We start from the raw sequence: 26,332 nt of genomic DNA, 5'->3' as shown, positions 1-26,332 counted from the left end.
CATCAGAACACGTGGTGATTCATTCAAAAGAGACAGAGGCAGTGGACAGCTGGTGCAGTTAGGTCAGCATTCCCTGGCTCACCGTGAACCCTGCATTCAGGTGCGTGCATGAAGGAGTTTCTCAGCCGTAGTTACATCAAGTGCACGTCAGACTTTCCTTTTTGATGTATTGCCCTCTTATAATGTTGGCTGTTATCTCATGCATCAGAGTTTGTCCTCAGAAAAGGAAAATGACCTACCAGAAATGTAAGTGCTGATGTGAAATTGGAGGGCATTTAGGAGTTCTATTTCTAGACGGAGTTTTCTGCTTCTAGTATTTTCTTGCCATTCTTGGTTGTAAGGTTGCAAAGGGACTTTGGTTCCGTTTAGGGCAACTGGCCCCTGGGTGCTGGCTGCGACAGCAGCACAGCCAGCCTCCTTGTAACAGAATGAGCTTGCTTAACCGCTTAATAACAATCGAAAACCTTTGTTTATGGATTGACGGTTCTACACAACAATTTCCAACTTTATGTCAGAGTTAAGAGAAAGGTAAATTTTTTTGACAAAAGGGATAAAAAGGAAGTAATTGAAAATAGTCAGTTTTTGTTTTTCCTTATAATTCTGACATACTTTTTTCAGTTAATGTAGGAAAACTTATCATGGTTTAGTTTGCTTGAGACTTACAAATTCAGTGAAATAAAGTTGAAAGTGAGACTAGAAATAGTAAAAATAATAACATTAAAATGTGTATTTTTTAAAGAAATAAGTTTGTATTAATGAGAATGACATATGATTTACTATTAAAACAAGTGCTTCGAATCCAGTATTTCCTAACAATAAGTCTGTTTAACTTCAATCTGTTGACTTCTAATTATTTTTAAATCTAAATATGTAAAAAAAGCCCAGTTAGTTTAGAACTGACCACTTACTATCCCATCATTTAAGCCAATAGAATATTTACAGTCCTTGTGGCCTCCTTGGAAAACTGCATTATCCTTTGCTGCTCATTTAAATTTTATTGCTTATGACTCTTCACCAAAAAATTACCAGTGTTATAAGTCCACATTATATATATCCTTTAAAGATAAGGGTTTTTAAAAAAATTTTATTTTATTCATTTGAAAGACAGAGTTATGGAAAGAGAGAGGGAGAGATGGAGAGAAGGTCTTCCATCCACTGTTCGCACCCCAGATGGCCACAACGGCCAGGACAAAGCCAGGAGCCAGGAGCTTCAGCCAGGTCTCCAATATGGGTACAGGGGCCCAAGGACTTGGGCCATCTCCCACTGCTTTTCCAGACACATTAGCAGGGAGCTGGGTCAGAAGAGGAACAGTCAGGACTCGAACCAGGGCCCATATAGAATGCTAGCGTCACAGGTGGTGGCTTGACTTACTACCCTACAATGCCACCCCTAAAGATAAATTTGAAAACATACTATTAACTAGTTATAACATAATTTTGGTTATAGTTTTAGACATAGGCAAGATAGTATCTGATTAAGATAATTAATAGACTTAATTTTTGAAAAATTATTTATTTATTTGTTTTATTTGAAAAATTATTTATTTACTTGTATGAGAAAGCACTCCTATACCCTGGTTTACTCCCCAGTGCCCAGAAGCCAGGAACTCAGTCTAGGTTTTCCGTGTGGGTGGCAGGGACCCAGCTACTTGAGCCATCCCTGCTACCTCCCAAGGTCTGCATTAGCAGGAAGCTGGAGTCAGGAGCTGAGACAGGGCTTGAAGGCAAGCACTCCACTATGGGGTACAGGCAACCTAACTGTTAAACCAAATGCCCACCCCTATGTTCAGCTATTATTCTGATTTTTAGAATGGAAAAAGTAATCATTAATTGATGTGGGATGCTTTACATGTGAAGGAAGCAGGTACTTTTCTTACTCTGTGAGACAGCACCAGGAAAACCAAGATCACTAGTAATATGCTAGGGATCTATTTTTCGTATTGTATTTCATCATTTGGTTAGCAAAAATCATCTGGCAAACCATTGCTTTGGTAATCCAAAACCCACAGTCTTGCAGAATTTTGGCCTCTGAGTTTAAGAATGCCAAGTAGGCCGGCGCCGCAGCTCACTAGGCTAATCCTCCACCTGCGTCGCTGGCACCCTGGGTTCTAGTTCCAGTCGGGGCGCCAGATTCTATCCCGGTTGCGCCTCTTCCAGGCCAGCTCTCTGCTGTGTCCTGGGAGTGCAGTGGAGGATGGCCCAAGTGGTTGGGCCCTGCACCCCATGGGAGACCAGGAGGAAGCACCTGGCTCCTGGCTTCGGATCGGCGCAGTGCGCCAGCCATAACGCTCTGGCTGTAGCGGCCACTTAGGGGGATGAACCAACAGAAAAAGGAAGACTTTCTCTCTCTCTCTCTCTCTCTCTCTCTCTCTCTCTCACTCTCTCTCTCACTGTCTGACTGTCAAAAAATTAAAAAAAAAGAATGCCAAGTAACTGGGGCTGGCACTGTGGTGTAGTGGGCTAAAGCCTCTGCCTATGGTGCCATCATCCCATGTGGATGCTGGTTCAAGTCCCTACTCCTCTTCCAGTCCATCTCTCTCCATGGCCTAAACCCAGAAGAAGCTCCTGGCTTCAGATCGGCACAGCTCTGGTCGTTGTGGCCATTTGGGAAGTGAACCAGCAGATGGAAGACCTCTCTCTCTCTCTCTCTCTCTCTCTCTCTTTCTCTCTCTCTGTCTCTCCCTCTCTCTCTCTGTGACTCTACCTCTCAAATAAATAAATGAAATGTTTAAAAAACTGTACTTTCTGAATTCAGGTGATCAAAATTCCTGGTTCTTGTCTTAGCATAGGTCCGGCCACAGCTGCAAGAACTCTGTGAGCGTAATTCCTCTTGTAACCTTCACAGCCTCAAAGCCACACTCATGACCCTGCTCTTTCTCCTGAGTGTCAAGGTCACTTTTGACCTCAACTACTGGTCTAGGGGTAGTCACAAGTAGCATTCTTTCACCTAATAAGAATCCTCGGTTTTCTTTCCTTTGTGGAAATGCCATTTAACCGCTTACTATGAGGGCAGGGAGTGGAACAAAACAATAGCCTAGAAAACCTAATGCAGCATGGTTGGAATCACACAAGGGTCACGTTCATCTTTTGAGGCCTTTCTAAGTTAACAAAAGTTAGATGGAAGATGCCTTTGCCACAAACGTCTCTGAATGTAGGGTTCTTTACAGCTGAGTTGCCCTGTTCTGTGGAGGACAACTAAGTGATAAGGCAGCAGATCTGAAGCCGACTCTGATGTGTATTGACCATATTGTCATTTTTGAAGGAAATTTCTTATTAGGGATCTTAATTTATAGTTACTCATTGATTGTTTCTTTAAACTAGCCTAATAATGCCATCAGACTAAAAACACGTTTTTTGTTACCTGGTTTTGCTTTTAATAGAAAATATTTGAAAATTATCTAAAATTACAATAGGTATTATACTACCCCAGATAATGAGAGTGAATTTCTGTTCAACTTATCATTGATTGATTTTTAAAAAAGATTTATTTATTTATTTGAAAGTCAGAGTTACAGAGAGAGAGAGAGAGAGAGAGGTCTTCCATCCGCTGGTTCACTCCCCAATTGGTTGCCATGGCCGGAGCTGCACCAATCCAAAGCCTGGAGGCAGGAGCTTCTTCTGAGTCTCCCACGTGGGTGCAGGGGCCCAAGGTCTTGGGCCATCTTCCACTGCTTTCCCAGGCCATAGGAGAGAGTTGGATTGGAAGTAGAGCAGCCGGGACTCAAACTAGCGCCCATATGGGATGCCAGCACTGCAGGCAGCGGCTTTACCCACTACGCCACAGCACTGACCCCATCATTAATTTAAAAGCTGAATGTTTTTAAGAGAATGAAAGTGAAAAGACAAGCCACAGACTTGGAGAAAATATTTGCAAAACAGTAAAAGACTGATATCCTACATAATATAGAGACTCTTAAAACTCAACAATAAGAAAACAAACAACAGAATTTTAGAATGGGTAAAGGGTGAACAGATACCTCACCAGAAAAGACATGCCCATGGCAAATAAGCATATGCTAAATGAAACAGCAATGAGATTCTACAACATACCTTCTAGAATGACCAAAATCCAAAACATCAGTGATACAAAATGCTGTTGAGGGGTGGGGCAACAGGAGCTCTTATTCACTACCAGAGGGGATACAAAACGGCACAGTCACTTTGGAAGACAGTTTTGTGGTTTTTCAGAAAGCTCTTACCTTCAGTACTCTTGATATTAAATATTTAAAGTTAAATATTAAAAATATCACCTTGGATATTCTTAACATTTGACCCAGCAGTCACCCTCCTTGGAATTTACCCAACTGAATCAAATTTTAATGAGTTTTAGTGAGTTGAAAAATATGTCTGCACCAGGACCTTAGATGTGTTATTCATAATTGTCAAAGCTTAGAAGGCCCCACAATGTTCTTCAGCAGATAAGTAGATAAACAAACTGATAGGGTAACAATAAAAAGAAATGAGCTATCAAGCTATGAAAAGACATAGAACGGCCGGCGCTGCGGCTCACTAGGCTAATCCTCCGCCTTGCGGCACCAGCACACCAGGTTCTAGTCCCGGTTGGGGCGCCAGATTCTGTCCCGGTTGCCCCTCTTCCAGGCCAGCTCTCCGCTGTGGCCAGGGAGTGCAGTGGAGGATGGCCCAAGCGCTTGGGCCCTGCACCCCATGGGAGACCAGGAGGAGCACCTGGCTGACTCCTGCCTTTGGATCAGTGCGGTGTGCCGGCCGCGGCGGCCATTGGAGGGTGAACCAACGGCAAAAGGAAGACCTTTCTCTCTGTCTCTCTCTCTCTCTCTCACTGTCCACTCTGCCTGTCAAAAAAAAAAAAAAAAAAGACATAGAAGAACCTTGCTTGCATACTGCCAAGTGAAAGAAGCCAGTTTAAAAACACTATGTGATTCCAACTGTATGATACTCAGGAAAAGGAAAAGCGATAAAGACAGTAAAAAGATCAGGGATTACCAGGAATTCTGGGGAGGAAGAATATAGAGGTGAAACACATGGCATTTTTAGGGCAGTGAAACTGCTCTGTATGATATTGTAGTCATGGATCCATGCCATTATACGTTTGTCAAAACCCATAAAACTATATAACACAATGAGTGAACCCTAATGTAAACCATGAACTTCACTTAATAATGTATCAGTATTAGCTCATCAATTGTCACAAGTATTTTAAACATCATAAATGACATATTTTCTAATACTATTATTCTACAGATATTACTAGGAGAACATTTGCAGAAGGGACAGAAGTGGGGGACGAAGAGTTGATGCGAATTTTCTGTATTTCCTATTCAAATTTGTGAACTTAAAGTCTGTCATTTCAAGTTAATGTCTTATGTGAAATTCAGATGCACATACTTCACATAGAATCAGTTAATTAAAAAATGCAGCTAAATGCAAATAAAACGGATGTGACATGTTTTCCAGATATTGAAATGTTTATCTGGGCTGTGATACTTTTATTCACCAATTGATTGGTTTTTCTGAGTAGTTTTGTTTTTTTTTTTTTTTTTTTTTTTTTTAATGCTACAAGATGTTTTTCAAGGGATTGGGGGTTAGGGGTCAAAGTTAGCACAATGTCTTTTCTTGTTCATCTATTAAGAGAGTGTTATATTGGGTATAATTTTTTTACTTAAAAGTGTGTTTACCATTGGATAAATAAAATTGCTTAAGTGTTTGTTTCATACTTCAGAAGACTTCAGTGGAGGGAATTCCTCTTTCCCTCTGTGGATTGCCTTCCTCGGTGTTCTGGAGCTGCCATTGCCAGATGTGGAATTGCCTGTTTAAAATAACAGTGTTACTGTTAGACACAGGGCTTTGGACTGTTTGTTTCCCCCTTAAAAGCACCATGTGTGGGGGAAGATTACTGGCATTTCAAGGTCAAAATCAAATCTGGGAGTCAGGGCTTACTGTAAATAGAGAAACAGAGAGGAGAAAATGAGAAGAGGTGTATATCTGACTGATTATTCTAAGAAAATAAATATCAAGACTTGTAGACCCTAAATGCAATTGAACACATTTCATTGCATCCATCTCGAGACAATTTAAATACTTCCTAAAAGGTATGCAGCTCTATAATTCAGGTTTTTAAAAAACATGTTGTAGTATAAAAAAAAAAGTGTATTTTGGAAATTAAATTAATCCACTTAAATGCATCCCACAGTCGAAAATGCTTCCTTTTTATTAAAACCAGATGAGATGAAATAAGTCTTTGGGAACTTTACCTCCTTATTGACAGCATGATGATGAATAACATTTAATGTAACATCTGATACTTTGTTTCTCTGACAGAAAAAGTAAAAGGAATTAGAAAGGATGGTTGAGGTTAGTGTTGTACGAAACAGTTTTTAAGAGATTCTGCAGTAATGTTCTGTGTCTAAGGTATGCTTTTCGCCGGAACTGGTTCACTGATGTGCTGGGGTTCACTTCCAGGTCCTTCAGCAGCTTCTGAATCACTGCAGGAGGAACAGGGATAAAGTTCTCCTCTTCTCCTTCTCCACCAAGGTAAGTGTGCGCCGAAGTGGATCCTGGCCTGGCCAGCTCTCCCTTTAGAGGCAGGAAGCGTGCACGCACAGTCGCATTTTCTGTCTTCTCCGCGTGGCAGCGAACAGTAGTGAGGTAAGCAGCTTGCAGTTGTTCAGACAGACACTTAAATCCCCATTGCCGTTAGGGTCGCTAATCAGAGAGCAAACTCAAAGACCGCTTCTGGTTTTCCGTTGATGTTCTTGTTCATCATTAAAGTGTTCTCTACGCCATTTAAGATAGGGGCAGACAGAAATTAGCACACACGATAAAGAATATTTACATAAATGATTTCACTGATAATTTCTTTTTGTTTGGTTTCTTTTAAAAAGTGAAATCTCAATTTCAAAAGGTGTTTATGGTAGAGGAGTAGGGAGAGAGAGAGAGAGAGAGAGAGAGAGATCTATTGACTGGTTTAATCCCCAAATGCCTACAATAGCTGGGGCTAGGTCAGGCTAAAACCAGAAGCTGGAAATTAAAATAGGTCTCTCACATGGGTGGCAAAGACCCAACTGCTTGTGTTGCTGTCACAACAGCTAGGTTGTGCCAGGCTGAAGCCAGGAGCCAGAAGCTTCTTCTGGGTCTCCCACATGGGTTTAGGAGCCCAACTACCTGAGCCATCTTCCACTGCTTTCCTAGGCACATTAGCAGGGAGCTGGATTAGAAGAGGAGCAGCCGGGACTAGAACCGGCGCCCATATGGGATGTCGGCGTTGCAGGCAGCAGCTTAACCTGTTATGCCACAGGCCAGCCCCTCACCCTGGAGTTTTAAAAGCAAATTGCTGCCGGCGCCGCGGCTCACTAGGCTAATCCTCCGCCTAGCGGCGCCGGCACACCGGGTTCTAGTCCCGGTCGGGGCGCCGGATTCTGTCCCGGTTGCCCCTCTTCCAGGCCAGCCCTCTGCTGTGGCCAGGGAGTGCAGTGGAGGATGGCCCAGGTGCTTGGGCCCTGCACCCCATGGGAGACCAGGAGAAGCACCTGGCTCCTGGCTCCTGCCATCGGATCAGCGCGGTGCGCCGGCCGCAGCGCGCCAGCCGCGGCGGCCATTGGAGGGTGAACCAACGGCAAAGGAAGACCTTTCTCTCTGTCTCTCTCTCACTGTCCACTCTGCCTGTCAAAAATAAAAAATAAAAAATAAAAAATAAAAAAAGCAAATTGCTGAATAAGAAAGCCAGCTTCAGTACAATAGAAAGAAATATATGGATCAGACATGAGAAAAATATTTATTTCTCTTGGAATTACAAGAAAGCAATTGTGAGCAACAATAATGACTGTTTTATAAATCTAACTCTGTAATGGTGTGCAATGTGCAACCGAGACCTCGTGTTTGCCCATCTCCGTGCCTTTGCTCTAGTTGCTGGATGTGCTGCAGCAGTACTGCATGGCGTCTGGCCTTGATTACCGCCGGCTTGATGGAAGTACGAAGTCCGAGGAGAGGCTCAAGATCGTCAAAGAGTTCAACAGCACACAGGACGTTAACATCTGCCTTGTCTCTACAATGTAAGAGAACACAACTGGGCTATCCAGTTGTTTTTAAGATCCAGGATCATGTTTTGAACTATTACTGAGTTAATTTTCAGCGGTTAGACAGACACAAGTATTGCTTTGTTGTATTTGGCTTTAAGGAGAAGCAGCGAAACTGCTGTTCTGACTAAAATAGCAACATCTTGAGTTTTTCACCTAATCTTCTCTCTCATTTCTTTTATCATTGAATTCTCCCTCTAAGTCTGGTTCTATAAAGTAACAATTAAAGAAATGGGTATTTCTGCCTAGGAATTTTCTGTGGTATTTTAAGAATTTTTTATTTTATTAAAATTATCACTTATCAATATTAAATTATTATTATTAAAAATTTTACTATTTTATTTAAAAGGCAGAGTAACTGGGTGGGAGGAGGGGGGGGAGAGAAAGAAAGAAAGAAAGAGGGATCAATCATCTGGTTCACTCCCCAAGTAGCTTCAACAGCCAGATCTGTACCAGGCCAAAGGCAGGAGCCAGGAACCTCATCCAGGTCTCCCACATGGGTGGCAGGGGCCCAATCACTTGGGCCATGTTCTGCTGCTTTGGGGCATTAATAGGGGGAGCTGGATCTAAAGCAGAACAGCCGGGACTCGAACCCTCCACTATGGGATGCTGGTGTCACAAGAGACAGCATAGCCACTTCGCCCTAAGCCAAGCCCTTCCATAGACTTTTGAAGTCCTCTCGTGTTAATCAGACAACTGAATCATCTAGCAGCTTGGGGACCGGTCCCCGAGGGCACACTGGGCCTTGCGTTTCCCCCACAGCCTCTACCTTGTCTCAACTGAAACAGCCCCCAGTTAGAGATTGTATAAAAGGTACATTTATGAATTTACCTTTCTATGAACCTCTAATTAAAACCTTTTAAAGAATATAAACACTTTAGAGGAAGACTTAAATTAGTGTAAACACCTAAAAAAGAGTAATCCCTTTTTGCATAACAAATCCATAACTTTGGACATTTTATGTAATTAAGAATTTTGTGGATTCACTTTCACTTCCTTTCAAAAAGAAACTTAAAAAGCACAAAATTAAAGTTAAATAAGAACAAAAAATAAGTTTAAATGAAGAATAATATATCTTTATAATGAGCGGCCAAAGCTGATTGAATTCAAGAATTTCTCACATAAGTCCTTACATGCAGAGTGGTACATGACTTAAAAGACTGTCTTTAATTCAGTTTTGTAAAATACTCATAGCATTCTTAATTTTAAAATAATATGTTTCAAAGGACTATATGCATTAAACACCAGTTCAGATAGTACAGCACACGCAGACAGCAGTGGTCTCCCTCCTCCTCCGCTCACCTCCAGGCCGGTCGGCTAAGATCAGCTGTAAAGCTCCTGAGTCTCTTTCCATCTGTGTCTTCTAAAAATTGTTGTTTAACCCATTCTTTGATTTTTTAAATTAGTTTATTTATTTGAAAGGCAGAGTGACAGAGAGAGAGAGAGATCTTCCATCTGCTGATTCACTCCCCAAATGGCCTCAACAACCAGGTGCAGGTTAGGCCAAAGCCAGGAGCAGAGAATTCCATCCTGATCTCTCATGTGGGTGGCCGGGACCCTAGTACTTGGGCCATCTGCTGCTTTCCCAGGCACATTAGCAGGAAGCTGGATGGGAAGCAGAGAAACAGGAACTTGAACCAGCACTCTGGTATGGGCTGCTGGCATCTCAAGTGGAAGCTTGACTCTGCGCCACAGCACTGGCCCCATCCTTTGAATTTAATTTTTAAAGACTGTACTTTTTATTTTTAGAAGTCCTGTTTGAATTCTTCAAATCTCCCTGATCACTTTACTAGCTTTTCTTTTATTTCTTTAATTTTTAATCATATTTTAAAGAAGTCTTAATGCATTTTTGCTCTGCAAATGTGAACTCCTGCTACCTGGGCTTGCTAATCCTTATTCTTTATTGTTTCCTCTGATTCTTGTTTGGAACATTTGGGCTCTTCACATGGTTTATAGTGTTTTTATTTGTGCTTTGTCTTCACTGGGGCCTTCCTGCTCTGTGGAAATCCTTTGGAGACCACTTACTAGGAGTTTTCCACTAGTTTAGTTTTGTGTTCCTTTCTCCTAGGCATCTAGACCAAGAATGGGGAAGAAGTTTTGGATTCCTATTTTCCTGTGACTGAATTAAGAGCTTTATAGAATAAGCACATTCTTCTGCTATGTTTTAGAAAAGATACATAATCTCAATGGTTTTTTTTTTTTTTTGCCTTGCTCATTTTACATTGTTTATGTATAATTTCTGTTGTTACAGAATTATTTTCACACTGGCTACACCATTACTTTGCCAGAATACTGAATCTTCACGATCTTTTCATTCGTTAACATTATACAGCTGGAATCTCCGTTAACAAAGAGGAAGAGTTTCACGACTCTCTACCCTCTTCCTCACGCATTCACTACTTTTGTCTACAAGCTACTTTTCAGACTTTGAATCAGTGTTCTTCACTGCGTCCAGCTTTCCTGGACTCCTGCCATCTGCATTCTCGGTTGCCCCCATTTCACTGGAAACCATTGAATTTGTAACGTTTGGTGCATCAACTTCCCATTTATCTTCTAAGTCCTTTGTGATGTGCGATGTTGGATCCACCCTTTCTTCTGCATTTTTCTACTTCTGTCCTACAGTAGTGCTAAGGTGACTTCTCTGAACATTCATGACCTTTTGACCACGTCCAGTTTTAACATCAGCCTCAAATGAGTTCTCTTTTCCAGCAATTCACCCACTGTTTACGTTTGCACAGTTGAGTTCATTTCCATGATTTGGTCATGACTTTCTTACTTGATTTTTTGGCTTCATAATAATCAATTCTGCCCCTTATAAGATAATCCTTGATATATTATGAATTCTCTTTGCCATCTTCTCTTCCCCTAAGTCCTCTGTACCCTGCAGCCATTCCTTCTGAAACCTTTTATCTTCTGGACTGGTTATCTTCAGGCCTGATGAAAAACTATCATACTGAGGCTTTCTTTCACTGTGTTTCTACACGGGTCCTTTCGCTGAATTCCATGCCGTCTTCAGTCTCGGCTTGCTTCCTTGTTTTCCTGAAAAATATCCTCTAGTAACTTTGTAAGCCAAGGTGTCTTGTGAGTACACCTTCTGGAACCTTGAATAAAGTAAATAACTTTTATGGCTCTCATAATGAAGTGATACTTTGGCAAATCATAGAAGTCTAGATTGAAAATCATTTGCTCTCAGATCTTTGAAGGCAATATAGTGTTTAGTTTTGCTAAGTACTTGTCAAATGTCTGTTGGGAATTGGTAAGTTTTTCTTCACCTGTGGTATTCTGAAGTTTCACGGTGATGCTTGTGTCTTAATGTAGGTCTTTGTTCATTTATTGTGCTGGGCACAATCTTGAAGGTTTGTGTTCTTTTTCAACTCTGGGAGATTCTCTTTTATTATGTCACTAATAAGAGCTTTCTTTTCTTCCATTTCCTCTGGTCTTCTGTCTTGCACGTTGTCAGATTTTTAGAACTCTTATCTTGGTTCTTTAAATCTTTGAACTTTTCTCTCATATTTTAGATTTTGTCTTTTTGTTCTATGCTCTGATAAATGTTATTTCCCAATTTTATTGATTATTTTATTTGAAATAATCACATTTTTCATCTAAAATTTTTCTAGCTTTCTGAGCTTTTTTTGTTTTCTTTCTTTTTTTTTTTTTTTTTATTTGATAGAGGAGAGAGAGTTCTACTCCACTGGGATGAGAGTTCCCCTAATGCCCACAACAGCTAGCGCTGGGCCTGGGGCTCAACCTGGGAGACAGGAACACCTTCCAGCTCTGCCACATGGGTTGCAGGAACCCGATGACTTGAATCACTGCTGCTGCCTCCTAGGATGTGCACTGGTAGGAAGCTGAAGTCAAGAGCAGAGCCAGGAATTGAACCCAGGCACCCCAGTACACGGGCTTCTCCACCAGTCTTACCTGCCACGCTAAACAAATTCCTGCTTCTCTTTTGTTTTCTAAATTACCTTTATTGTGAAACATCAACATCTTAAAGCTTAGTTCTCTGTAATCATTTCATTTGATTTATTTGACAAAAGGTCATCTGACGCTTTTCCTAGAGTTGAAACTTTTTCTTGACATCACTGAATTTCTGAGTGCCTCTGAGGAGAATTGGTATTTTGGTGATATTAGGACTTTTATCCATGCACATGGTATCTCTTTACATTATTTTGGCTTTCTCAGAAAAATTGTCTAAAGTGTGCTTCATTTGACTCCCTGTGATACTTTGTACATAACAATAAAACTTAATTGATTAAAGACGTTTTTGTGGAACATTAAGATATAGTTAAAGTATACTTTTTTTTTTTTTTAAGATTTATTTATTTATTTGAAAGGCAGAGTTACACAGAGAGAGGTGAGGCAGAGAGAGAGAGGTTTTCCATCCAGTTGTTCACCCTCCAGATGGCTGCAACAGCCGGAGCTGTGCCAATCCAAAGCCAGGAGCCAGGAGCCTCTTCCTGGTCTCCCCCGTGGGTGCAGGTGCAGGTGCAGGGGCCCAAGGACTTGGGCCATCTTCTACTGCTTTCCCGGGCCCAGGCCATAGCAGAGAGCTGGACAGGAAGTGGAGCAGCCAGGTCTCGAACCAGCACCCATATGGGATGCCGGCACTTCAGGCCAGGGCTTTAACCCACTGTGCCACAGCACCGGCCCCTAAAGTATACTTTTTGTTATACTTAGAGCTATGCATTGCTTAGTGATGGGGATACATTCTGAGAAATGTGTCATTAGACAATTTTGTCATTAGTTGTACATCATAGTTACACAGCTCTAGGTGGTATAGGTCCATCATCCAACGTGGCCTCTTGGTGCAAACAGGAGGCGCAGCAAACACAAGCTGTGTGTGGCTGCTCCCTACATACGTGAGGTGCAGTTTTCAGGAAACTTCTTTTTTCAATAAATAGAAAGGATGTACTGTAAAATAACAATAATAATGTCATAAACACAGAAACCAGTAACATGGTTGTTTGTTGCCATTATCGAGTATCACATAGTGTATAAATTGAAAGTGGTGTACTCTACACTGGTGGCTGGGCAGTGAGTTTCCTTACACCAGCTTTACCACAACCATGTGAGTAATGCATTGCACCACAGTGTTAGAAAGAACTGCATTCCAAAAGAAATGAGTCGCATTCTGATACGGTTTGGCTGCTAGGTAAGTTAACAAATCAATAAATAATTTCATATTAATAAAAACAGTCAAAATATGTTGTTAGTGGTTTCTGTTCACTGTATACCTTACCCACAGGTCAAATTAAATGAAGACAGAACTTTTGGTTTCCATATAAGTGGCAAAAAGCCTAGGCATAGCATGAGTACTGGGCACAACCTCATTCTTCATTCTGACTTGTAGAATTGAACACGAGGAAGCTAGAAACCACTTTCTAGGCAAACTGTGTAACCTGAATCATAACACTTTCCTAATTACTCACTTTTAAGGGTTGTGGATTTGGAGTATTGTACGTCAGAAGTAAAAGTTTCCAGGTGATGTGGGTACCTCTCAGTAGCTCAACACCATGAATCATAGACTTTGACGGGCTCTGGAGAGAAGCTATTTCCTTTTTCTCTTAACTTTATTAAAAAAAAAATATGTGCTACCTTCCCCCAGAAAGATGAGGACACTCTCATGTTAGACACCCCAAGTGAGCCACGGCGCCAACCTCCCCCCCTCCCCGCAACCAAGCAGTTTTAAGTAAAGGGCATTTTGGACAAAACAGCATAGCTACAAAAATGACGGGAGAACCTAGGTACCCGGGGTTTAGGATACTGGAAGGAAGAGTTGTGTACACAACCAATTAGAGGGACTCATGAGTTAATGTAATGAAGCACAGGCTAATAAAGAGATAGAAAATGCTCGATATGTGACAGGTTTTGGAAAAGGAAATATTTTAAAGAGTCAGCGCTAGCTCTTTTAAAATGTACAACTCAGTCTTGGGGCTGAAGGAAGAGCTGTTCAGAAATCTGTAAGTGGAAAGGTTTAGGACAGTGTCGTACATGCAGCGTAGAAAAAGGACAGAGGGTAAATATCTAATTCAGGTTTCAGTAGTGTGCTTGAAGGGCAGACAGAAGTCAGCCCAGCCAGGCGAAAAGGAAAGCAAAGAAACTTGAATGAATTAGTTCTTGGGGTACAGTGAAAGAATGTCTGGTGCGATTCTAGCCGCCAGGGGAGATGGCCTGGTCGTAGAGGTCATGAGTCGGTCTGTGATGCTCAGAAGTTTCAGAGAAGTAGCACTCTGAATTTTTATATTCTGTGCCCAAAATAACTGTTTCGTAGTGTGTGAATGGACTGAGATTGAAGTATAAGGAGAGTTAGGAGGCCGATGAAGTAATACCACAGGAGTACGTAAAAGAGTTCATGAAAAAACATTAAAAAAGTTTGCGTGAAAAATGGAATTAAAAGATAAGTGTATTTTGGTGTAAAAAATGAAATCTATGCATAGTTTCTTCATAACATGCATCTTCCATAAGTTTTTGAAGATCTCTTGCATGAGTACAATATATGGTAATAGTGGATTTAGAAAGGGCAGTGGGAATAGGAATGGAGAAGGGACTCAGAAGAAAATCATTTTTCAGATACATTTGACAAGACTTCATATTGATTAACTTTTAGGGGGAAAGGAAATAGTGACAGGAGAAGATGACGTCCGTAGCGATGCCTAGGCCGGCATTTTGCCTTTTTTTTTTTTTTTTTTTTTTTGGACAGGCAGAGTGGACAGTGAGAGAGAGACAGAGAGAAAGGTCTTCCTTTTCCATTGGTTCACCCCCCAACGGCCACTGCAGCTGGCACGCTGCACCTATCCGAAGCCAGGAGCCAGGTGCTTCCTCCTGGTCTCCCATGCGGGTGCAGGGCCCAAGCACTTGGGCCATCCTCCACTGCCTTCCCGGACCACAGCAGAGAGCTGGACTGGAAGAGGAGCAACCGGGACAGAATCTGGCACCCCGACCAGGACTAGAACCCGGGGTCCCGGCACCGCAGGCGGAGGATTAGCCTAGTGAGCCATGGCGCCAGGCATTTTGCTTTTGATGAGAGTGCAGGTATGGGTGTTTTAGCCAAAAAAGAAATACGTGGAGGAGAGAACTGCTGGTCCAGGAAGATGTCACTCATTGCAAAGTAAGCCCTGGTGTCACTTGCTCTTGCCGTCTCCTTCATGGAAATGGAGTGTGTGGCACTGTTCTGCTGTGTAACTCCTCCTCTCTGTACTCTGTTACAAGCTGAAGTGTACGTGTAGAGTCCTGTGACTTTGGAAATAATTCTTACTACCAAAAGGAGAAGTGGGATCTGTTATTTCTATGTGAATTATTATTAGCCATATTTTTAATTAAACTTTTTGTTTCGAGATATTTGTAAATTCCCAAATAGTTTTTAAAATCACACAGAAGGGTATCACTTACCCGGTTTTCCCCAGTGTAACTGCTTGTCAAACTGCAGTATAAGGTTGCAGTCAGGATACCAACATGGATAGTCTAGTCAGAGCATTTCTGTCACTTCAAACATGCCCCGTGTTGCCCTCTTAGGACCACAGCTTCTTTCCTCTCTCCCCATTGTTTTGGGCCCCTGGAAGCCACCTATGTGTTCTCCATTTCCACAGATTTTGTCATTTGAGGAATGTTATATAGCTGACCTGTTGGGGTTGGCTTTTTTCACTCAACACAATTGCCTGGAAATTCATCCAAGTTGTTGCATGGATCAATAGTTCCTTCCTCCTGGTTGCTGAGTAGTGTTCCATGACAGGGATGTACCACAGTTTGTGTAAACATTAACCTCGGCTTGTTTACAGTTTTCAGCTGTCCTAAATGATGCTGATACGAACATTTGTGTTCAGCGTTTTGTTCGAACTTAGTTTTCATTTTTCTGGGATAAGTGCTAAATAATGAAATTGCTGGATCATATAATTACATGTTTCCTTTTATAAGGAACTGTTAAACTATTTTCCAAAGTGACCACATCATTTTACAGTCCCAGCAGCAATGTGTGAGTGATCAAGTCACTCCATATGCTACCAATGCTGGCTTGGCTATTGTCTCTATTTCTTATTTTAGCCATTCTAATGCACATGTAGACATACCTTATTATAGTTTAAATTTGCATTTGTCATGTGACTAATGATATTGAACATCTCTTCATGTGCTTATTTGGAATCTGTATATATCTTTGGTTAAAAATTTCTTTTGTGAGTTTTGCCTTTGTTGCCTATTGAGTTTTGAAAGTTCTTACACATTCTAAGTACTAGTCATTGATGGGTGTATGGTTTTCAGATTTTTCCTTTTAGTCCACGGCTTATGTTTTCATATATTTGGCAGGATCTTTTATATGGTACAAGTTTTTAATTCTTATGAGGTCCAATTTATAAATAGTTCTCTTTATGATTTGAGGAGGTCCAATTTATAGTATTTATTTTCAGGATCACATTTTCAGCATCAAATCTAAGAACTCTTTGACTTGCCATAGATCTTTAGGATTTTCTCCTGTCGTTTTCCTAAAAGTGTCATAGTTTCACACTTTATATTTAAGTCAGTGATCTGTTTTGAGTTAATTTTCATATGAAGTGTGAGATTGGTGCTGAGATTCAGTTTTCTTGTATACAGATGTTCAATTCCTCCAATAGTATTTGATAAAAAGTCTGTCTTTCTTGACTTCTGTAACTGTCAAAATCAGCTGGGCATATTTGTGTAGGGCTATTTCTTCAGTCTCTTTTTTTTTAAGATTTATTTATTTATTTATTTATTTATCTAAAAGAGTGGCAGAGAGAAAGGAGAGAATATATATATATTTTCTCGCGTATGGCAGTGATTAGAATTTCCAGTACTATGTTGAGAAGAGCTGAGAAGGGGCCATTATCTTTTTCATGGTGTTAGAGGGAAAGCATTCAGCATCCACGTTTAAGTGTGATGTTTGCTGTAGCTTCCTTATAGCAGCTCTTTATCAAATGGAGGAATTGCTTCTTGATTCCTAATTTCTTAAGAGTTATTATGAATAGGTGTTGGACTTCATCAATACTTTTCCACATCAATTGATATAATCATGTGATTTTCTTCTTTCTTAACCTGTTCATATAATAGCTTGTTTTGCTGACTTCAAATATTGAATCTGCTTTTTTTTTTCTTTTCTTTTCTTTTTTTGATAGGCAGAGTGGACAGTGAGAGAGAGAGACAGAGAGAAAGGTCTTCCTTTGCCGTTGGTTCACCCTCCAATGGCTGCCGCGGCCGGCACACTGCGGCCGGCACACCGCGCTGATCCGAAGCCAGGAGCCAGGTGTTTCTCCTGGTCTCCCATGGGGTGCAGGGTCCAAGCACTTGGGCCATCCTCCACTGCACTCCCGGGCCACAGCAGAGGGCTGGCCTGGAAGAGGGGCAACCGGGACAGAATCCGGAGCCCCGACTGGGACTAGAACCTGGGGTGCCGGCGCCGCAGGCGGAGGATTAGCCTAGTGAGCCTCGGCGCCGACCAGACTCTGCTTTGTATTATAGGAATAAATCCCAACTGATAGTGGTATATAATTATGTTCATACATTGCTGGTTTTGATTTACCAACATTTTGTTGGAGTTTTTAGTATCTATGATTGTAACAGATACTGATGTGTTATAGTCTTTTTCCTCACTGTCATTTGTTACCAAAACTCATTGTGTGCAATGACTTGGGTGGTGTTCCTGTCTCCACTACTTTCTTGAATTGGTATTCTAGAAAATGGGTGTTAATCTTAGCAAATGATAAAATTCTACAAAGGAATCTTCTGGGCCTGAAGATTTTCTTTTCCTAAGAACTTTTTAAATACATATTTAATTTACTTCATAAATTAAATGCATATTTAAATACATATTTTAGGGGCCGGCGCTGTGGCTCACTTGGTTAATCCTCTGCCTGTGGCACCAGAATCTCATATGGGCACGGGTTCTAGTCTCAGTTGCTCCTCTTCTAGTCCAGCTCTCTGCTGTGGCCTGGGAGTGCAGTGGAGGATGGCCCAAGTGCTTGGGCCCTGCACCTGCATGGGAGACTAGAAAGAAGCACCTGGCTCCTGGCTTTGGATCAGTGCAGCACCAGCCTTAGTGGCCATTTGGGGAGTGAACCATTGGAAGGAAGAACTTTCTCTTTGTCTCTCTCTCTCACTGTCTATAACTCTACTGTCAAATAAAAAAAAAAAAAAGAATAAGGACATGCTTTCATATAACCAAAATTTTAAAAATAAAAATAAATAATAATAAATACATATTTTAAATTCATATTTAATTTATTTATTATTTATTTAATAGCTTAAGGCTGATCAAATTGTTTCTTTCATTTAATTGAGTTCAGTGATTTGCCATTTTTCAAAAATTCACCCATTTCTAGAATTTATGAGCATGAAGTTACCTATGATACTCACCTATCCCATGGTATTCACTGGAACTGTAGTAATATCTCCTGCTTTATTCCTTTTTCTGATAATCTGTGTGTTTTCTCTTTATCTGTGTCATTCTCACTAGAAGTTTAGCAAGGAGCCAGCTTTTTGTTTCTTGACTTCTCTGTTTTTTCATATGTACAGTTGTATTCACTTCTGTCCTTCGACCTACTATTTCCTTCCTTCTTCATACCTTGAGTTTTTATCTTCTTTTGTTTCTTGGCAGTTACACTTTAGATTATTGCTTTGATTTACTCTTTTCAAATGTAACTATTGATTGGTATAAATTTTCTTCTAAGCACTATTTTTGCTGCATCCCACATATGTTGTATTTTCAATTTCATTACATTATTATTATGTTTTGTACTTTAAAGTTTCTTCTCAGATTTCCTCTTTGTTCTATTGGCTATTCAGCTGTATATTGTCCAGTTTCCAATTTTCTATATCTTTTTAAAAAAGATTTATTTATTTATTTATTTGAAAGGCAGATTTACAGAGAGGCAGAGAGAGAGAGAGAGATCTTCGATCCACTAGTTCACTCCCCAAATGGCCGCAATGGCCGGAGCTGGGCTGATCTGAAGCTAGGGGGCACGAACTTCTTCCAGGTCCCCCCCGTGGGTGCAGAGGCCCAAGGACTTGGCCCATCTTCCACTGCTTTCCCAAGCCACAGCAGAGAGCTGGATTGGAAGTGGAGCAGCTGGGACTTGAACCGGCATCCATTTAGGATGCCAGCACTTATGGTGGCATCTTTACTCGCTATGCCACAGCACCAGCCTCTCAGTTTCCATTTTTCAAGTCTCCTCCTATTACACATTTCCAATTTGATTCCACTATGGTCAGAGAATATACTCAGTACGACTTCAGTTTTCAAAAATTTTTGAAGTTGCTTTTATAGCACATGATACGGTCTATCTTGTGAATGGTCCATGAGCACTAGAAAAAAAAAATGTATGTTTTCTACTGTTCTTAGGTGGAATGCCCTATCTAGGCCAGTTAGGATCTTTTTTTTTTTTTTTTTTTTTTTTTTATCTCAGAACTGATTCTCTCTTTAGTAGCAGTTGTATCATTTACTGAATGTAGAGTGTTGAAATCTTCAACTGTGGTTGCATATTTGTCTATATCCCCTTTCAGTTTGATTAGTTTATATATTTCAGCTCTGTGGTTTTGGTGTATTCTCCTGGTAGATGGGTATTTTTTAACAACAATATTTTCTGTCTTTTCTGTAGTAATTTTCTTGTTGAAAAATATTTATTTGAGAGGCAGAGAGATAAAGAAGGAGAGAGAGAGATAGAGAGAGAGCCCGTTCACTGGTTCAGTTGCCTGCCATTTGGCTCAGTGCTGAGCTGAGCCAAAAGCCCGGAGATGGGAGCTCAGCTCAGGTCACCCCGTGGGTTGGGGGAACTCAGTCACTTGAGCCATCACTGCTGCCTCCTAATGTGTGCATTAGCAGGAAGCTGGAGTCAGGAACCAGAGGCAGACAGCAAACCCGGCACTCGGACGGGAGATGCAGGGACAGCTACTTGGTCAAATGTCTGCCCCTACTTTGAAAGCTACTTTATCAGATGTAGAGCCACTCCTTAATGTTTACAGGGTATATCTTTTACCATCCTTTCATTTTCAATCTAGCTATGTTATTTAAAATGTGATTTTAGTACATAGCATATTATTGGATGATTTTTTTAAAAATCCATTCCACCATCTCTGATTTTTAAATGGTATATTTAGACCATTACCTTTAAAGTGATTATTGATTCATTTTATTTACCTTCTTTCTGTATATTTCCCATTTCTGTTCCCACTGTTTCTTTTATTTAAACATTTTTAAGGATTCTGTATTTATATGTGATTTTTTTTGTTTATTTCTGAATAGCTCTCATAGTAGTTGCTTTAGAAACTTCAGTATATGTAGTAACTTGTCATAGTCTGCTGGTATGCAGTTTTACCAATTTGATTGAAGTGTAGAAACTTTACTTAACCTTTAAGTTTTCAGCCGTATTTCTTTGTGTGGTTTTTCAATCTTTCTCTCTCTTTTCTTTCTGATATTCCAATAAAATGAGTGCTAACTCTTTTGTTATTGTCTCTCCAGCCTCTCAGATTCTGTTCATCTCCTTCCATCTGTTTCTCTCTGTCCTTTGTCATCTCTACTGTGTTTTTAAGTGCGTGTATATGCATTTATTTAGCTGGAATATAAAAATTATCTCGATAAAATCTTCCAGAATTAATAGTTTGAATAGCCAAAAAACAAAAAAGTAAAAAAGCTAGCACAACCTATTCATATGGGCTCTGATGGCCTCTACAGCGGGGAGGGAGAGAGAGGTTGGTGATTTCCAGAATGGTAGAACAAGAATATGCCGTGAATATTTCATTTGTGGTATATTTGTGTTTTAGTGAAACAGTTTTATGATGTTAATAGTGGAATATTGTTATATTCTTTTGACTGTAGAAATCTGGCGCAATTATCAGAATAGCAACCAGTTGTTGCCCTTTTAATGTACTGTTTTTTGTTTCTTCCAGGGCTGGTGGACTAGGCCTTAATTTTGTTGGTGCCAATGTTGTCATATTATTTGATCCTACTTGGAATCCAGCCAATGATCTCCAAGCTATTGACAGGTAGAACACCATCAAATCTTAAAGTGACCTGCAAGTACTTTAAGTCTAACAATGCTCCTGAACTTTTTGGGTTGCCTCTGATATGACTGAGGGAAACCTTGTGAAAGCTTCTCTTCACTATCACCTCCTACTTCTGAATCCACACAGTCATTCACTTTCCATCCATCTTCAAATCCCATTAACATGACAGAAGTTACTTGGAAAGAGCAAGGCCATAATACTGCAGAAACATGGGAAAGTTTGCTGCTGGTAAATCAGAACTTTTGAGAAGCTCCTGGACATCAGAATGCAGAGATCTGTGTGATCAACCAGTCAGCAGAGGAAAACCACAATCGAAGTCCACACGAAAGAAGAGAGCAAGCTCAAGCCTGGGCTTAGCAACTGCAAAATGTGGCACTTACCAGAGAGCATCCTCCTGGGAAGCTAATCAGTGCATCAGTTCTAAAACAAAGTCCTCTCCCACGCCCTGTGTTTATAGAGGGGTTAGCCATGACACGTGTTTCTTGATTGAAGCTGAAAGAATAATTTTGCAGTTTTATTCAAAAGTGGGAATCTGTAAGAACGTTCCTAGAAGGGGTGTTGGGATTAGCAGAGCAATCCCTAAGTCAAGCTCCACATGATGCAAAAGTGAGAAGGATTAAATAGACATTGTGTTACCCACATGGAAGCCCAGGCCACCTGCTTTGTTGTCATTGTGAATGGGCAGTTAGTACTTAGAGGCATTTTAATAAAGTACTAGCATGAAGAAAAAGGGCCAAGGCAAAAAACAGACATTGAAGGAAATCAAATAATGGGATACTGGGGGGGAAAAGTATATCTAAACAAAAGCAATTCTTAGACTTTTTTTTTTTTTAAAGATTTATTTGTTTGAGAGAGCCACAGAGAGAGGGAGCGAAAGAGAGAGATCTTCCATCTGCTAGTTCACTCCCCTAAATGGCTATGACAGCCAGCACTAGGCCAGGCTGAAGCCAGGAGCCAAGACCTTCTTCCAGATCTCCCATGTCGGGTACCAGGGCCCAGGCACCTGGGCCATCTTCCACTGCTTCCCCAGGAACATTAGCAGGGAACTGGATTGAAAGTGGAGCAGCTGAGGCTCGAACCTCATATGCCCATATGTGATGCTGGCCCTGTAGGGGCTTAATCTAGCATCATAGTTGGTGGCTCTACCCGCTACTCCACAGTGCTGTCCGCCAGCCTGCATTCTTTTTATTTTTAATATTTTTTGAAAGATTTGTTTATTTATTTATTTATTTAAAAGGCAGATTTATAGACAGATAAGGGAAGAGACAGAGAGGTATTCCATCTGCTGGTTCACTTCCCAAATGGCTTCAACTGCCAGAGCTGGGCCAATCCAAAGCCAGGAACTAGGCACTTAGTCTGAGTCTCCCTTGTGGGTACAGGGGTCCAAGCACTTGTTCCATCCCCCTACTGCCTTCCCAGGCCACTAGCAGAGAGCTGGATCAGAAGTGGAGCAGCCAGGACTCAAACCTACATCCATATGGGATGCTGGCACTGCAGATGGAGGCTTAACCTACTATGCCACAGCACCGGCCCCCCCAGTCTACATTTTTAAAAGGTCCCCAATTGTGCATCAAAGGAGACTTACCAACCCACAGTATGGGAGAAAATATTTTCAGTCACATATATGACTAAACATTAATATCTGTAAAATAAAAATAATGCCTAAAACTCAACAAAAGAACGTTATAATTCAAAAAATGAGCAAAGAACTTGGATATTTTCCCAAAAAAGATCTATGAGATATACAAATGGCCAATAAATATGTCATAAATAATTAGGGAAATACAAGTCAAATTACGATGAAACACTATTTCACATACATTACAGTGACTATGATAAGTAAAAATGGCAACAAAATAAGTGTTGGTGAAGATGTGGAGAAATTGGAACATGTGTGCATTGCTAGTAGAAGTGTAAGATGATGCTGCCACTGTGGAAAATATGGTGATTCCTCACAAAATTAAACATAGAAAACAAAACCGAGAGTCTATTCTTTGCAAAGATTAAGAAAATTGACAAATCTTGAGCTGGATTGACTAGGAGAAAAGAGAAAAGACTTTAGTAACTTAAGTCAGAAATGAAAGACAGGACATTACCAATTTTCCAGAAACAAAAAGGAAAGTACTATGAATAATTACATACCAATAAATTGCATAGCCTGGATGAAATGGACAAATTCCTAGAAATATACAGTCTACGGAGACTGAAACATAAAGAAATGAAAACCTAAACAGGCCTAACACTGCTGGTTGATTGAATCAGTACTTAAAAACCCCCCAACAAAGAAAGGCCCAGGGCCACAAGACTTCACTGGTGAATCCTACCAAACATCTCAAGAACACCAATCCTCCTCAAACTCTTTCAAATAATTGAGGCGGAAAGAACACTTCCTAATTCATTCAGTGATTCCAGCATTACCCCACTACCCCATTACCAAAGTCAAAGACGCTACAAGAAAAGAAAACTACAGTCTAGTATTCTTTATAAATATTAATGCAAAAATAATAAAATTCCCAGAAACTAAATGTAGCTGCATATTGAAAGTATAATAAACCATGATATCCCAAGTAGGATTTATTCCTGGAATGCAAGCATAGTTCAACACCCTACATGTCATCTGCAAATATGGATATTTTCACTTCCTCCTTTCCAGTTTTGTGTCCTTTATTTCATTTTCCTTCCTAATTGCTCTTGCTAATACTGTCAACACTGTATTGAATAAGCGTGGTGAAAGTGGACTTCCTTGTCTTGTTCCAGGTCTGAGATGGTTTCAGCTTTTCCCCATTCAGTATGATATTGGCTGTTGGTTTTTCATAGCTTTATAAATTTGAGGTATGTTCCTTCTCCACCTAATTTGTGGAGGGTTTTTAATCATAAAGCGATGCTGAATTTTATCAAATGCTTTCTCCACATCTATTGAGATGACCATATGGTTTTTATCCTTCATTCTGTTGATGCGATTTATGACATTTATTGATTTGTGAATGTTGAATTACCCTTCCATCTCTGAGATGAATCCCAGTTAGTAGTGATGTATGATTTTTTGATGTGGTTTTGGATTCAATTTTCTAGTACTTTGTTGAGAATTTTTGCATCTATGTTCATCATGGATATAGTTCTGTAATTTTCCTGTTGAGTCTTTGTTCAGTTTTGGTACCAAAGTGATGCTGGCCTTGTAAAAAGAATTTGGCAGAGTTCCATCCTGTTCAGTATTTTCGAATAGTTTGAAGTCTTGGAGTTAGTTCCCTTTAAATGTTTTTGAAGATTTCAGTAGTAAAGTCATCAGGGTCTGGACTTTTCCTTGATGGGATACTTTTAATTACTGCTGTAATCTTGTTGCTTGTCACAGATCTGTTCAGATTTTCTGAATCTTCTTGATTTAATCTTTGCATATAGCTTTTAGTAGTTTCTTACAAAAGTGTGATCATCTCAATTGATGCAGAAAAATATTTGACAAAATCTAAGACTCATTTCTGATAAGAAAATGAACAAAGTAAAAATAGAAACTACCACGCCGGCGCCGTGGCTCAATAGGCTAATCCTCCACCTTGCGGCGCCGGCACACGGGGTTCTAGTCCCGGTCGGGGCACCGGATTCTGTCCCGGTTGCCCCTCTTCCAGGCCAGCTCTCTGCTATGGCCAGGGAGTGCAGTGGAGGATGGCCCAGGTGCTTGGGCCCTGCACCCCATGGGAGACCAGGAAAAAGCACCTGGATCCTGGCTCCTGCCATCGGATCAGCGCGGTGCGCCGGCTGCAGCGGCGGCCATTGGAGGGTGAACCAACGGCAAAAGGAAGACCTTTCTCTCTCTGTCTCTCTCTCACTGTCCACTCTGCCTGTCAAAACATAAAAAAAAAAAAAAAAAAAGAAACTACCTCAACATTAAGATTACTTCTTTTAAATGATTTATTTATTTATTTGAAAGGCAGAGTTATAGAGAAACAGAGATCTTCCATCCACTGGCTCATTCCCAAAATGGCACAACAACCGATATGAAGCCAGGAGCCAGGAGCTTCTTCCAGGTCTCCCATAGGGTGCATCTTCCCATGCTTTCTCAGGCTGTTGGCAAGAAGCTGGATTGGAAGTAAAGCAGTCAGGATTTGAACTTGCACCCATGTGGGATGTTGGCACCTGCTCTGCCACAGTGCCGGCCCCTGTAAAGACTTTATGGAAAACACAGCTAATCTCATACTCAGTGGTGAAAAGACTGAATTTTTCCTCTATTACCAGCAACAAGGAATGGATGTCTGGTTTTTGCCAGAAAAAGATAAATGCTGTGTGATTTCTCTAATACCTGCTCCTAGAGTCATCAGATTCATAGAGACAGAAGGTAGAGTGATTGTTGTCATTGGCTGGGAGAGTGAGGAATGCAGAGTTTGATTTAATGGGTACAGAGAAGATGAACAAGTTCTGTTTGTAGTGATGGGAGTTGAACAGAATCGTGAGTGTGCTCACAATATCCCTAAGTGGCAGGCGCTCTTGTCATCCTCGCTTTACACGTGAGAAGGCTGAGGCACAGTGAACCTCAGTTACTTGCTCAAGTTTGCAGCCCGTGAATGGCAGGGTCGGCATCTGAATCCACTCTTTGAACCAGCCTTGCTCCACTGACAGCTGTCATTTTGTTTTCATTCATCATGACAAGCTGCCAAGGAAAGTAGTCCAATGAAAATCCCAGGAAAAATCTCAATCTTTATTTGCTGTAATGTACTTTCTCATCTAGGTCATCAGGACCTATTATCTGATTTGTCCCAATATTCCCCGGAGCACAGCACACTGTGCTTCAGTACTCAGTAAAAGTTAATTGACAATAAAACTAAATGAATAGCATTCCTCCTCCCCTTCCTCTCCCTCCACCAGCTCTCTGGCAGGAGGAGCCGAGAAAGGGAATAAAGACACTCACCTATGCATTGGGTAACAGTAACAGTTCCTTGGCGCTTGTCTCTGCATGCTGGAAGGCTCATCACTTACAAGCCCCTGTTTTGTGGATCAAGAAATTGATGAAGCTTAGGTGCAAAGTTACACATGCATAAAATTTGTGTCTATAATGATTAAAAGATGTGCATTCTAACGGAAAACGCTTGTGTGCCAAACAGCTGGCTTTGCACTCATCCACAAGACATTTCCTTAGATCCATTTTTTATTTTGTTAGAGCCCAAATGCATGTGGAAGAGAAAGGCTGATGAGAACCGGTCCTCCTCCAGCAGGCCGCACGATGGGAGTGAAGACACAGCAGGTTCTGCCCACCAGTGCTGTGTCGCAGGGGCCTCCCTTCCCTTCTG

At 40.9% G+C, this 26,332-nt stretch overlaps 1 protein-coding gene across 3 annotated transcripts in view; it reads left to right on the top strand.

Annotated features, from left to right (window-relative positions):
- ERCC6L2 (ERCC excision repair 6 like 2) overlaps nt 1–26,332 on the top strand; it is a 135,963-nt gene that overhangs the window by 43,575 nt on the left and 66,056 nt on the right. For all 3 annotated transcript variants that reach the window (XM_089335745.1, XM_008257721.5, XM_089335746.1), the window contains exons 10-12: nt 6,439–6,510; nt 7,882–8,027; nt 20,940–21,035. In XM_089335745.1, coding sequence (XP_089191871.1) covers nt 6,439–6,510; nt 7,882–8,027; nt 20,940–21,035 — 314 coding nt within the window. The remainder of the gene's footprint in view (nt 1–6,438; nt 6,511–7,881; nt 8,028–20,939; nt 21,036–26,332) is intronic.

This window comes from Oryctolagus cuniculus, chromosome 1 (genome assembly GCF_051225735.1).
Source record: "Oryctolagus cuniculus isolate XC-2025 breed Fujian yellow rabbit chromosome 1, ASM5122573v1, whole genome shotgun sequence".
NCBI classification, from domain to species: domain Eukaryota; kingdom Metazoa; phylum Chordata; class Mammalia; order Lagomorpha; family Leporidae; genus Oryctolagus; species Oryctolagus cuniculus.
Note: the sequence above shows the minus strand (reverse complement) of the source record. Positions and strands in the feature narration are given on the sequence as shown.